At 34.9% G+C, this 15358-nt stretch overlaps 1 protein-coding gene across 1 annotated transcript in view; it reads right to left on the bottom strand.

Annotated features, from left to right (window-relative positions):
- Positions 1–2209: 2209 nt before the first annotated feature.
- The window catches only part of LOC145670101 (chromosome-associated kinesin KIF4-like), a 46256-nt gene continuing 33107 nt past the window's right edge, over positions 2210–15358 (bottom strand). Inside the window, 3 exon segments of the mRNA XM_081738469.1 lie at positions 2210–2425; positions 5623–5805; positions 8762–8937. Coding sequence (XP_081594595.1) covers positions 2210–2425; positions 5623–5805; positions 8762–8937 — 575 coding nt within the window.

The raw sequence follows: 15358 nt of genomic DNA on the forward strand, positions 1-15358 counted from the left end.
ATCGTAGAATACCTATGATGATTATGATAATGTTACATTATTGGTACTTCACTAGCTATGGCTATATTCATGTGAAATGTTAGGACACAGTAAAAATGTACCAAAATTAACTCAGAAGAAATTTAAAAATAAATATATAACTAGAAATTAAACTGAGCAGGGTCGTTGAGGTAACGGAACCGGTAGCGTGAAACGGTTTTACTGGATTTCGGTTTAGATAGAGTAACAGATTTTCCTCAAACAACGCACGGAACCGAAAGAGCAATTTCCCGAGAAAAGCTGTTCAGGAATCGAAATTGATATTGAAGTGGAAGAGAAACTACAGAGAATGGAAAAACAGACTTTGTAACAAAACCGCTGTAAGTGGTACAGTCATGTCCAAAATGATTGTCGCATGTCTACAAATATGTGTAGGAATATAATCTGATAATGATTTCGCCCGGTATTTCTTATAAAGTTAGTATGTGTATAATCGGCAAAGACATGTATGTGGTAAATTTTGTCAAAAGAGCAGTAAATAAGAACAACAGAACAAAAATAACTTTGTCAATTTAGCAAAACTTTGTTTTACTCATTCTAATTTTCGTATTTATAATTCTTATCCTGCGAAATTTACCACAAATATACATTTCCCGATTATGTACCTAGTAACAGTATTAAAAATACCCTGCAAGATCAAAACCAAATTATATTCCCAGAACAAGGCAGTTATAGATATGCGACATCATTTTGGACATGACTGTACCTTCGAGTTATTTCACAGTTGCCAACATTGCTGGCAGCTTGTAACGATACTGAGCTAATGAAGTCGGAATGTATTTCTGGCTCTCCTCTTGAAGCACGTCGAATTACGTTTCCGGTTCCGTAAACACAACCGGTATGTAGAAACTTATTTCTGTTCTCTATTCGAAGCACACCAAATTAACTTTCACCTAGGTTGCGAGACCGGAAACACACATTTCAGTTCAGTTGCCAAAATTTTAGTGCTTTTTTTTAAGGTGAGGGTAGTTTCTTCATTATTCGATTAAAGAAGTATCAATATGCTTTTCACTTCTTTTCCAAGCCTGGAGGCATTGTAGAATAGGTTACGTATGGTTTTACGCTTTCTGCGTCGAGACATAGGGTGTGATGACCTCATAACTTAAAGATATTTTCTACTATGACTTATTTTTGGCGGGCTTTTTTTTTTTTTTTTTGCACCTAGAAGAAAAATTTTGCACACACATTCAGTGTATCCCTTAGTATTTTTCAAATTTGCGTTAAAACAGGGGGGGTCCCCCAGAGAGGTAAAAAGGTAAAGTAAAGGGATTTTTTAAACAAAAAAATCCTTTTTCGCGATTTTCCCGCCTCAGATACATATTGGAGACACGTGAATTCTACCGTTTTAAAGTGTTCTATTCTGAACAGAATGATATACGAAACATGACGCTAAGATAAATAGGGATGTCTCACGAAACTTTTATATTACATTCGGGTCTTTTGGAGTAATCTGGGACACTGTGGGGCTTACTGGTAAATATTTTTTCCCAACCTTACTATTCAAGATAAAAGTTTGAAATTTTGTACATACGTTTAGTACACTATTTTTTAGTTGATTTTGGGATCTGTGCGTTAACACAGGGGGGTCCAAAGGTGCTCAAAATTTTAGAAAATCAGAAAAAAATCCCGATTTCTAAAAATTTCCCGCCTCAGGGACACGATAAGGAAACGTCAATGGTATTGTTTGAAAGGCTTTGTTCTATTCTGAAGAGAAGGAGGTACGATAAATAGGCATGACAAAGTTTATCTACGATAGGATAGTCAATCCTAGGATAAATAGGCATGATGTAGCTGCATGACAAAGTCTATAATTTACCTTAAAAAAAAAAGCCAAAATTTAAAAGGTTTAACAAACCTGAAACTAAGCATTCAACACGATTGTCAGTGTTACACCACAGAATTTCTAATGTCACCCGCGACTTGTAAATTAAAAGTATAACACACTTTACCACTGTTATTCATCTGTGAAACTACTGAGCTTCGAACTCATTCATTAGACGGTAGTAATGTTCAAAACTAACACCACCACCTCACTTGAAATAGTTCCATACCATCATCCTCGTCCAGAATTTCAGCAAACATAACAGTTTTGATTCCTTCTCGAAAGTAAACATGCTATCTACGGACGTTAAAACTTACGATACCAAATGTAAGTATTCATACAGGAACTTTAACAGAAAGAAGTCTTACGCACCTGAAGTTCACTTATGGAGTGTTCCATCTCAGCAAGTTTCTGAATGGATTGTTTCAGAGAATTGAGATGCTCTGCCTCAACCTCTAATCCTTCCAGTTTTTCCACAGTTTTACCCAAATCTTCCATTACAGACTGTAAAGATATTCTGGTATTTTCAAGGTTTTTCTTGAGTTTATCTTGTATTTCTTCGTGCTGAAAGGAAAGTCAGAAGATATGTTAAAATAGTACGCAAAGGAAGATATAAGCATAGAATTTATTATACAGCGTGTCCATAAAAATACTATCATAATTTAAAGTGGTATTATGTGGCTTTGGATAATCGTATTTAAATTAAATTTGTCACATTTGATAGAAAAACTCATTACTTTTACCATACCTGATAGATATTGAGTGTGGGGGACCCACGAGTGGCGATGCAGACATGACGACGATATTTCCCATTCAGGTCACGCGTGTTTTAACATATCTGATGAAATGGACTATTTTCTGTTCAGCGTAAGCTCTAAACTCCGATAAACAAAATATTTGTATCCTTCCACTTGCCACAAATACGATTGGCTAGTGATGTATTACTCCCACTCCCCACGGGGAGGAGCAAATTATACACGTGCATTTTGACAATATTGTCTTGTGTTGTCCAGATACTTACAGCAGCAGCAGAAAAGAAGGGGAAAAAACTCGAAAGATTAAAACATCTATATATATTTGAATTTCGCTGGTAAACAATAGTTGCTTAGTGAGTAAAGGTTTACCTTGTTGGTGTTTCACAACAACACTCGCGGAACCAGAATTCATGCCAGCCGTCTTTTAGGCTTGAAAGCAGAACACGCATCCACAGTTGAATTGGCGCCATAATTACTGTGCATGCTTAGTGTTTATTTCTATTGTTTCATTAACCACACTTGATTGCAGTATTATTAGATAATCCGTATTATATTTTTGTCTATAATAATGTAGCAGTTTTATATGGAACTTCATAGTGAAAGTAATAATCAAATCATATGAACTGCGGAGTAAAGCGTCGGTTGGCCAACAGCAAATCAGTGAGATTTAGTTTCACGTGGCTTTGTTTATCGCAATTTAGAGCTTAGGTCGAACAGGATTTAGATGGCAGCATGCCATGATCCACAAAATCACGATGACCACTTCAAAATTGAAGTGTGTGTGTGTGTAGGAGTCTGATGTTGAAACCTTCGCCTGAAAGCACGCTGAACCTGCACCAGACTGCGTCCTGTGATCTTCCAAAACCACCAACTTCGTTTTTGAGGGGTCGCAATAACTCCTTAAAACTTATTCTTTAATAACAACACAACGAAAGGAAATAAATTTACGTGAGCACATTCCGGTTGTATAACAGAACAGAAACATAAAAGCTTCCCAAGTGACCTCCAGCAAAAACAGTAAGTAACTGCCTGCTAAATATCCAACAATGAACCCATATCGACTAATCACAAAGTAAACATGAGAGAATTTACTTTTTCTGTCTTCTTTGATTAAGTCCATTATAGACCTTGTTGTCCATTGTTGACATGTACAAAAATATTTGAGTTTTTCTTCCAAATGTGACCAATTTCATTTAAATACGACTATCCAAAGCGACGTAATACCACTTTAAAGTATGATAGTATTTTTATGGACATGCTGTATATATGTAGTTTACTTCTGTGTATTTTTATTTATAACAAAAAAAAAAAAAAAACTAACCAGAACAATGCAGTAAGTACATTATGAGTATTGTCGCTGAAACGCTTCAACAGAAAGATTTATGAAAAGAAAAAGATTTCTGGGCTTTCGGCATCTATGGCCGAAGCTCGTCACGTATTACGGATGATGTCTCTCGGCGATATCACTACCTGGGGAATTAGGAAGGAAGAAAAGAAGCGTCATGATACCATTATGTTAGGTACCATACCGACATTTGCCTGGTGTGAATAACGCAAATCAAGGGAAATTTCACTCAGGATGGTTTGCCTGAAAAAACTTTTACACTTTTTCGATCGAGTGTCCCCACCGCATCTAACCATGTGGAATCTGAGATAGCCTAAACATGTTAATCAACAAGCCACGTAAAATGATATTTCTCTCTTTACTGACATTAAATTAGAGTTAAAAATTATCTATATATTAAAATGCTAGGTTTATCTGTTTGTGGTTATATATATATATATATATATATATATATATATATATATATATATATATATATATATATATATATATATATATATATATATATATATATATGTATGTATGTATATATATTTGTGGATGTTCATACGTTTGTAGCCAATTCTTTTAAAAATAATATCTGAAACAAAAAGCTCTAGAAAAAATCAGTTTTCACTGATCGATTGCAAATTTTGTGTAAATTGTTCAGTTCTAATTTAATATTGAAAAAAAATGGCCGTTATTTCTTTATTACGTTTTTTTTTTAGGAATGCACTGGAGGTATCAAAATTTTAAAAACTAAAGCATTATATCCTACAAGTTATACATTCCAACACCACACATTTGTATATGGGGTTAGCATCTCCCCAGCGTTTGTTTCGTGGCCAAATGATAATGAAAACGAAGGATAACCATTTCTCCTGTCTGAGATAAATCTTGATTGTTTGGAGTGTTTTGCTCAATGAACACCATATATCACATTATAATTAATTTGTGTAACGTATTTGCTTATTAAAAATCTATATATCTTATGCAGCATGCAAGAAGAAAGAAAACACTGATCATACATGAATTAGAAACTCCAACCGGAAGTAGGCTCAAGTCTTGCAAACGGCCCGGGATATTGAAAAAATAGGAAAATCTCCTCCTTATGAAATCCCTTGTCGATTTTTATCAAGATTTCCTTCACTTGTGTCTGTAAAGGGACATGTACAAATGTTATGAGGAATGAGAAGGGGATTCATGCTCATATGTGAATGATGAGCAGTGTAGAGAGCGCAAGTTCAGCTAGTGACTATATATTTGTCTAAACTAATGAGATTTGACAATGTTAAAACAATAGCGATCAAAAATCAAATACTGTGATACATTATTAGATCTTGTTAATTTAAATGTGCAATTTAGATTAAAATCGACAAATCAATTTCTCAAAAGAAAAGAAATGAAAGTAGTGTGCAGTAACTGTGAAACATTGAAAACAATTCAGAAAAAAGTGTGTTCTAATATAATCCTTTGTTTATTCATACAACTGGTTATCATTAAGTGATCGTAGTCTCTTCTACATATATTTTTACGACGACTCATTATATTTACTGGGATTTAAGAAGTACTATTTTATCAATTCTCCAATACATTTGAGAACTTCATTGGCGAAAGTTAGTTCTGTCTGATTTTATGTTATCTTCTCACTGAATCCCAGATTTTAAATGCAGTTAACTTACCACCATAGCTTTCTCATTTAAAGACGCGTGTTCACTGATGGCTAACTGAAGCGCCTCGCTTAGTTTTCGATTTTTTTCAGTGAGGATCGCATTCATCTCTCGATATTCACGGCACTCAGCTGCTAACTTCCGGTCATCGGTAGAAAGTGTCTGATTCAGTAGTTGGAGTTGCAGGTCATGAATCTAAGTACAGAAAACGAAAGATTAAAATTATATTTCAATTCATATTAATACATTACCAATGAATTTAAAACAAATGAACAAACACAGAAAAAAGACCAAACAAGGCATAAATATATTTGACATTTAGTATAGTTACTACCAAACGCTATAGTGTACATATTAAAGTTAAAATTTTGGAACAATGTTAAGATTTTAATTTATAGATAGTGATTAAAATAATTGAAATACTCGTTCTTCCAACATGTAACCTGTGTAACACTGATATACATGTACTGACACTGTTGGATAGGGAGTAGTAAGTATTTGTGTCTGCAATAGGCTAGATCAATGGTTCCCACTTTGTTCACCTTGCCCTTCCTTCGTAAACCCTGCACACTAAGTTCCTCCCTCCTTTCCGCTCTTTGGTTATACGTGCTATTTGTGTAGTGCCTTCTTTCCTGCGATTTCACATACAGCATTGGATTCTCTAGTCTTCAATTATATCAGATGGTGTAAAAGCTTTTGACACTTTGCAAGTCAAAATTGAGAATTATTTATTGCGATTTGAAACTTTTACGTTATAAAACCACATGTCCACTAGTTTGTTCGATGACTTGCCATTTTCCCGGAAACACCATAATGCCATGGCTACATAATTTGTGGTTTCTGGTTATTTAAAAAAAAATTTTAAAAAACACGTGGTTTTCATATGTCTCTTTTGAAGGTAACTTAACATCCTCCAGAGAGTTCTGTAGAGACCAAAATAAATCAGTCTTACAGTGCCAGGTCTAAGATATAAGGTGGATGCACTAAAACCCGTCGGCCAAGTTCTCTTAATTTCTGACTGGTCTTTAAAGATGTATATGGTATAGCGCTGTCGGTGTGGTATACACACTGTTGACCCTTTCCGGTCGTTTCTTTTCAATTTTTTAGTGCACTCGTGCTAATTGTCGATAGTACCGGTCCAAGACCATCGTTCTGTCCGGTGGCAGCAGTTTCTGATGTATCATGACCTTCCAATCTCACTAAACATACAGCATAACCTTCCTGGAGGTCAATGTGGGCTTTGCCACCAACTGCGGTGGGTTTCTTCACGTTTCGAGTACGAACTTTCTCGCACACTGTTGGCGTAGGCTATCCACTTTTCATCACTCGAGTTCGTTACGTTTCAGTAGGGATTCACAGATTCACAGAAATTCGATTGAGTAAATGTTTGAGTCAGATCATATCCCACGCAAACGTTGAGTTTTTAGTAGCCAGCTTTCTCCAAACTGTTTAAAACTGGTTTAGGTCATAGGCGGTGTCATGGCTGCTTACATGCCGTCTTGCTTGGCTTTTGTTAGAATTATCATCCACTTTTGCTATGATTGGTCGCCCACTGCGAGGAGAATCTTTTACATCGAAATTTCGAGAACAAAAGCGACTGAACCAATTTTTGGGTATTACTTTTTGACAACGTACACTCATGTCCAAAATGATTGTCGCATATCTATAACTGTCTTCTTGTAAGAATATAATTTGATAAAGATTTTTTAGGGTACTTTTAATACTGATACTATGTGTATAGTCGGGAAATGTATATTTGTGGTAAATTTCATAGGGAAAGGATTATAAATACGAAAATTAGAATGAATAAAACAAAATCTTGCTAAATGGAGAAGAAAGTTTTATTTTCGTTTTATTATTATTATTTACTGCTCTTTTGACATAAAATTTGCCACATACATGTCTTTGCCGATTATACACATACAAACATTATAAGAAATACCGGGCGATTTCGGTATCAAATTATATTCCTAAAACAACATATTTATAGACATGCGACAATAATTTTGGACATGAGTGTACATTATCTATAAACAGCACAAATTCCTTAACGGACGTGCGCAGCATTTTCGCCTTTATCGAAATAAAGTTGCAAAATGTAGTACAGTTCTGTGCAAAGTTCATTCATCTTCAAGGTACAATACTTTATATCGGTCAACGTGGGGGATGAAGGGGACAACCCTCCTCTATTCACTACAGGAGTTTCAAGCAAATTGGAGTGTGACACTTGGAAAATCTTGCTTGTTAGACAATGGGAACACTTAATCAGAAACTCAAACTCCAGTACACAAAATTTAGGCAAATACAATTACACACCGAGATGTACGCCTAAAGAACGTTTAGTTACTAAGTCTAGTTTTGAAAAAATAAATTATGGCAACATTCTAGGCTAATGGAAAGAAGCATAGCAGTTAGGGTAAAACAGTGTTACTTCACAAACTTTTGATTCTATTAGTTATAATATTGTTGATCGTATTCCAAATATAATTCCAGTTAAGAATAAAGCAGAATTGTTCAAAAACACTTTTGAAGAATCAACTCGTGGAAGTTAAAAGGACTTCAGGCGGCAGACTACTAAAAATGATACAAAAGCTAACCATTTTTCTTTTGCCCGTTTCTCGTAAGTGAAGAGAGAGAATGAAATGTAACTTACCACAGTAATAGATAACGTTATTCTACAACTGAAAATACAAATCAAAAGAAATTTCAGTGTTGCCATCCATAGAAATTACAATGTGGCCAGAATATGAATTACCCAAAAATCTAGGTTAAGGCAACGACTAGAAATATCAACTCAATGGTAATTGATGACTTATGTCGTCTTGGTTCCTTGTTAACGGTTTTTTAAATAATATTTGTATTTATTTTGCAATAAAAGAAAGTAATTTTAATAACTTTCTGTAGAATAACATTATCTATATTGTGGTAAGTAACATTTCATTATCTCTCTTCACTTACGAAAAACGCGCAAAAGGAAAAATGGTTAGCTTCTATAATGTTTTGTAGTCTGACATCTGAAGATAACGAAATTACCGCTTAAACAAAACAAAGTACGCTATTTAAGAAGAAAAAAAGTTTCAAATTTAAACAACGAGCTTAAAATCTGAGACAACAAGCCAGAAATTAACTAAAATCAAAGGCTATAGTATACCTGTTGTTTCAGCATAGCTATCTCAGCTGCCTTAGGATCTCTGTTTACAATAGGCTTATTCTTGATTTTGCGAGCTCTATCAGCGTACCTCAAAGTGCTCAGAGTTTCATCTAAATTATAATCAGCTGGACTGACACAGGCTATCATTAACGTATGCGAGTTCCCTCCAAGAGAGTCTGAAAAAGAATACTTTATTAAATAAACATACAGTAGATTGCTAGGTTAGAACTTAATCTGTTCTATAACGCTGTTCGTGAACCGAAATGTTCATAAATCGAAATTACTTTTCCCATTGAAATAAATATAAATACAATTAATCGATTCTCCCCAGAAACATGGTACAGTATGTATTTCTTTTTTATTTTTAAGCTTTTTCCTGTGATGAGCAATATAAAATAAAAATAACATTTCCTTTTAAAAGAAATTTACGCTAAATTAAAAAAAAGAGTACGAAAGCTTAAAAACAAGCAACAAAAAAAGTAATGTGTGAACACTAACTGACAAATTTTGACCAAAGAAATACTGACCAAAGCTTCAAACACACTTTAAATTATAATAACGGTTTCGGATATCTAACATATCCTTTTTCAAACAATATCGAAAATAAATGAAAATACAAAAAATATATATAGTCATTGTTGTGACAAAGTTTAAATTCTTTAACAGTCATATATATAGTCATTGTTATCAAAACATTTAAATTCTTTTAACAGATATATAAAAAATGTCAAATATGTTCCAATTTATAGATAAAAAAATATTCTATTTTAAAAAAAAGTAGCTAAAGAATCTTTACATGAGAATTTCTGAAACCGAATGATCAATACACATGAACTAAGAAAATATGGACAAATGAGGGAATTTATAAAAATGTATGCAGATTGAAATTTTAAATCTGAAATTGTGGACTTGTTCGCATAAATGTTGATATATATATATATACAGGGTGGTTCAGTAATGTTGGACAGCCCTGAATAAATCGGAAACCAGAAGAGATATTAGCAAGAGTGTGGTGGATCCAGATACTTGTGGAAGGGGGACGTCTTTTGAGGTACCACACAATGTTACCAGGTCAACAGTGTTGCCAGCTCAGTACATAGTTGTATTTTTTTAAATGGAACATATAGAAGTTTATGCCATCAAAAGAATTAGTACAGAATGTGAATACCAACAAGCGAAAGCGTACCTGTCAGTGTTGCCAAATAAGGAAGTTATAAAGCTTCAAAGATCAAGAAATTAAAGTGTCCGTAGAGCAAAACTAGCAAAAAGGCAAGAAAAATAATACTACGGAATGAAAAGGAGTAACCGAAAGAGTAAACCAAAGAACGCACAGCATCCAGTGAGTAACAGGGTTGCCACAGTAAAGGGGGAAAAATTGAAAATTTTGCAGTTGCTATAGAAGGAAAAGTGCCCATATGACATAATGCTGGAAACACCATAGAAACTCTATGTAAGATTCAGGAATCCTAATAGCGTTTGTTCGAAAGCGATATCTCTAACCGTTTTCGAGATACACCAAAGACGTGCGGGGTTTGCAACACTGCATAATTGATTTGACGATTAGACCCGTGTAGTTCTTACATTTTGTCGGGCGTATCATTTTCATTACTCGTTCCTGTAGTTTGGAGGGCGAGAGAATTATTATGCAGTGTTGCAAACTCCGCACAACTTTGGTGTATCTCGGAAACGGTTAGAGATATTGATTTCGAATACACGCTATTAGGATTCCTGAATTTTACATGAACTTTCTATGGTGTTTCCAGCATTATGTCATATGGGCACTTTTCCTCCTAAAGCAACTGCAAAATTTTCAATTTTTCCCCCTTTGCTGTGGCAACCCTGTTACTCACTGGATGCTGTGCGTTCTTTGGTTTACTCTTTCGGTTACTCCTTTTCATTCCGTAGTATTATTTTTCTTGCCTTTTTGCTAGTTTTGCTCTACGGACACTTTAATTTCTTGATCTTTGAAGCTTTATAACTTCCTTATTTGGCAACACTGACAGGTGCGCTTTCGCTTGTTGGTATTCACATTCTGTACTAATTCTTTTGATGGCATAAACTTCTATATGTTCCATTTAAAAAAATACAACATTGCACTGAGCTGGCAACACTGTTGACCTGGTAACATTGTGTGGTACCTCAAAAGACGTCCCCTTTCCACAAGTATCTGGATCCACCAAACTCTTGCTAATATCTCTTCTGGTTTTCGATTTATTCAGGGCTGTCCAACATTACTGAACCACCCTGTGTATATATATATATATATATATATATATATATATATATATATATATAGTTGAACTTCTGTTTTCTCCTATTTGCTGAAGCGTTCACCTTCCAACTAATCACGTTCCGCCTTTTTTCTTTCTTATAAGGGTCTTTTATATTTTCTTCTTGTCTATGCTATCCAAACTTCCTTGCCATAATTCATTAATAAGTAAGCCTCCTGTCCAGTTCATCAGTTTATCTCTCCCTACCTTCTTTATCCAATCTGCTTCTTTCCACTTCCTTATTATCATTCTTTTCTATCAAAGCCATGGATAGTCTTACTAACTGACAAATGTTTCCACCAAACGAGCAAAAGTACTCCTACGTGAGTAGAATTATTAATACACATCGTAAACAGAAACAACATAGTTATTTCATAAATACAGTCAGACTTGGAAATTAAACAGACACAGTGTTGATATATGTATTGACATCCATTTGCAAAATGATACATGGAAATGTGCAGCATGAAGAGCATCAATTAGTTTTAAGGGCCTTATGCAGAGTCGTTTTGACGTACGATTAGAGTCATACTAAAAGCCTGACTACTGCAGGAAACATATGTTAGTCAAACTCTTTAGTATGGCACTAATCACGCGTCAGAATGATGACTGCATAAGGCCCTAAATGTCTATCTTGAGCCTGATGGAGGCCCGGAGTTGAGAAGGCTGCCTTGATTAAGGCGCGCTTTAGGGAGTCCACATGAGGGTGTCTTTTTTGCAGGCCATTAAAAGCACTCACCACTGTTTGTAATCGAGCGGGTTCAAATCCGGGCTGCTAGAGGGTCAGCCTGATGTAGAGTTAAAGTCTGGGACGTTGGCCCGCAATCACTCCTGTGTTGACTGCCTTATGCGCGGAACATTGTGGTACTCAGAGGTTTCACAATCGGCTCCAACACTGATTTGGTATACGGTAACCGATGTATTCATCTAGTCACAAAAATGGAGACATGTTTTGCCATTGAAGCTCATACTCTACCACACCCCAACTGGAATTGGGTGATGGAACCTTTGCATCTTGGAAACATGTTGAACAGCTTGCACTGGTGATAATGTGCAGACACAGTCATTTTGAGAATTAAAGGACTGCTAAACTTTGAACACCTCGTCGGAAAAGAGAATTTTCTTGTTACCATTTCCTGCATAACGCTTGAGATGACGTTTGGCTTTCACTACTCTCTGCTGACGTTACACACCAGTCAGGAAGCGATCTTATGTTATTTGTATACCCAATTCCACGTCCTGACTGAGTACTCATGACATATTTTATCTTGAAATAAACATCTCTCACTGAGTCCTGACAGAATTTCGCCGAATCCGTGCAGCTATGGCTTTAATTGCCTGTGATGTCTTCACTGTGCGTGGTTTGCCACTATGCTGCTGGTCATTGACATTTCCCGTTTCATTGGAGCGGTAGACAAATCGTTCACCGATTTGCAGGGGTTTCAAAGGTGACAAAGATATGTGATTGTGACATCATGCCCACCTTCCGTAGCGCTATGTCTGGGAACTCCCTTCACCTCTATTACCCAGAAAGCAGCACTCAAACGGCGGTCAAAATCTCTAATATTTATCAAATAACTAGGTATCTTGAAAACAGACAAAATAATTTCTCTATTATGTAGAATCAATTTGATAACTTGCTAGGTTTATCCAATGTAATTATTTATATAGATGCTATCAATGGATATGAGTTATCCAATATTTTGTAAAATAAAATTATTCTAACTTTTACATTGATATTTTCAATATCTTCTGTTACATTACAGAACATATATTTTTTTATACCTTGCTATAAAAATGCGCTTTTTTTGATGCACTAGAATAAAATGGCGTTAACTCATTTAACAATGTTGTCAACTTTTATACGCATTGATGAAAAAAAGGAATAAAACAAAATATAAAACAACAAATGCAAACAAAATAGTAAAACATTCAAATCGACATAAAACAACAACATTAAACTTACTTTATAACTCGTAAGGCCTTGTAAATTTGTACAATTGTAATGCAACGCTTCCACTTACAGCGGTGCATAAAGAAGTTTTGAGTAATACCAAGAAACGTTTCAGAGTAATTCCTGTGGAAGTAAAAATTTTAAGAGTGCAACCTGTTACTGATAATGTCGAGCAATTTGTACATGTATATTTTTGTTACTTTGTGACAAGTTTTTGTTTTGATACTTCTGTACCATAACGATGGATACCATGTGACGTAATGAAATTGTCGGAGACGCCTTAAAAAAAATATCGCTGGGGAAGACTGAAATTTCATTGAAAATTTCGCCAATTACTAAATGACAGTTGTATACCAAAAATAGTCGAAGTAAATACAAAAATACCGTAGTAATTTTTGGACTAGAAGCTTGACAAGTAAAAAAAACTGACAAGTGACAGTGCTGGTCAGAAAATGTCTAGTTTGTCCATAAAGAAACGTATGGTCTAGATCTTCCTCAACACCAAGGCTATAGGAGATTATGATTTACATTAACACTCGAACATTAATACAACATATGGGGCTCCCACATTAAAAAAAACTTAATCACGATGGAGTTCTACGGAAATCCGACCTAATTCTAAAAAGAAATTATATATCGGGTGTTCTAAAAATGGCGCCCACGGACCACAGAGCACTGTCCTACAGGCCAAAATAAAGCGAAAATGTTATATGATGATTTGTCCTCCGGGGCCTCCTTAAGCCGCTATAGGGAATCAAAGTATCACAATGTGGCAATGTCGCAAATTAACTTAGAATCATTAGCATTACTCTGCGAATACAAGCAGTTGAATCGATTGCTACAGTAATAAATGATGCTAGTGTCAATATCGACTTTAGCTGCCATTTGGAAAGAATCTATATAACTATTTGATAGATTGGTAGATCTAATTATGTAGGGTGACCAGATTCTGACAAGCGAAAAGTAGGACACAAATATAATAGTATATGATAGTCTAGGCGTCGGCAATATGCATGTCTTTATTTCATTTAACGTTCACCTTAAGTTCAACATTCATTTCTGCTAAAAAGAAAAGTACTGAACAAAAGTATTGACGGAATTATTTTTATGAACGTACAGTGAAACTTCGTGTTGGGCTAAAGACTTATCTTTGTCGATTTTCTGAGCGTGGTGTTTTAAGGAATGAGAAAAAAATTTAGACCAGCAAACTTATACTTAACTTGGTTAGCATTGAAAGGGGAACCTTTCCTACTTTACCGATATCTCAACAAGCCCTTTTCAGTATATATATATATATATATATAAACAGTGTATTATTGTAAAACAATGGTTTGTTGATTATTCTCCATCCCTAATCTTTTGAGGAGTGTTAAACACAGTGGTTCATCATCCAGGAAAAAAGTGTCTGTGATTCAAAATGTTGTGAATAAAGAATGAAACATTAAAATATTGCAAATACGTTAAATCAGAAGATTTCTCGATTTTCTAGGCGTCTTTGCAACACAGGACAGCTCTTTGAAAAACAGTACTATACTACAAGCTAACGCAGTTTTGCTAAACAAAGTTGCTTTTCTTTCTCCAAGAACAGGTATTATATATAAATATACCGTATATATTATATACACTGTATAACGAAGATACATATTCCTATTTTAATAAAAGTAGTAAGTATACGAGTGTGCTTTGTGCCAATGTGTGTTGCCGCGGTACCCAAGGAAGATAGCAATTTTTGCGAAGAAGGTAAGTTTTTCTATTTTCTTCCCCTTGGATGGTTTACACAAGTAACTACAGTAACTTATAACAGGCTTTTCAATACTAATGAAAAAAATATAGGAAGTCACGATGAAAAAATATAGGTTTTGTGAAGCTGTGAAAAAGGAACATTTCAATTATCCAATAGGTAGAAATTAAAAAAAAAAAATCACATGGAAATTACACCAATTGTTATACGAACATACATTCTACTCGACATATAACAAAATTGGTAATTATCTCGTTGCAAAATTTTATACGAGTTTCTTAGTGTTTTCGTACGTAGCTCAGCAGTACTAAGCAACGACTATAAGGAAAGTGTAAAAAGGATCTGCATCAGAAAATCCCAAGACAATATTTTACTCCATCATGAAACTTATTAGAAACTGTGTGCAAAGCACAAGAACCAATATCCAGAAGCTTCGGTAACCCTTGGGCACCAATCATTTACCATTTTCGCAATAGCTTGAAGAAGATCTGAAGATGTAGCGTGTCCAAAAAATGCACTGTCCAGGTAAAGAGTAACAACACAATTGGTTGAAGAAAAATGTTAAATGTGAATATCAAACTGTTTATCACTTGCTGCGTTTGTTGTTTCATCTACAGCAAGACTGAAGAAAT

Source organism: Thermobia domestica, chromosome 14 (assembly GCF_964235325.1).
Source record: "Thermobia domestica chromosome 14, izTheDome1.hap1.1, whole genome shotgun sequence".
Lineage (NCBI taxonomy): Eukaryota > Metazoa > Arthropoda > Insecta > Zygentoma > Lepismatidae > Thermobia > Thermobia domestica.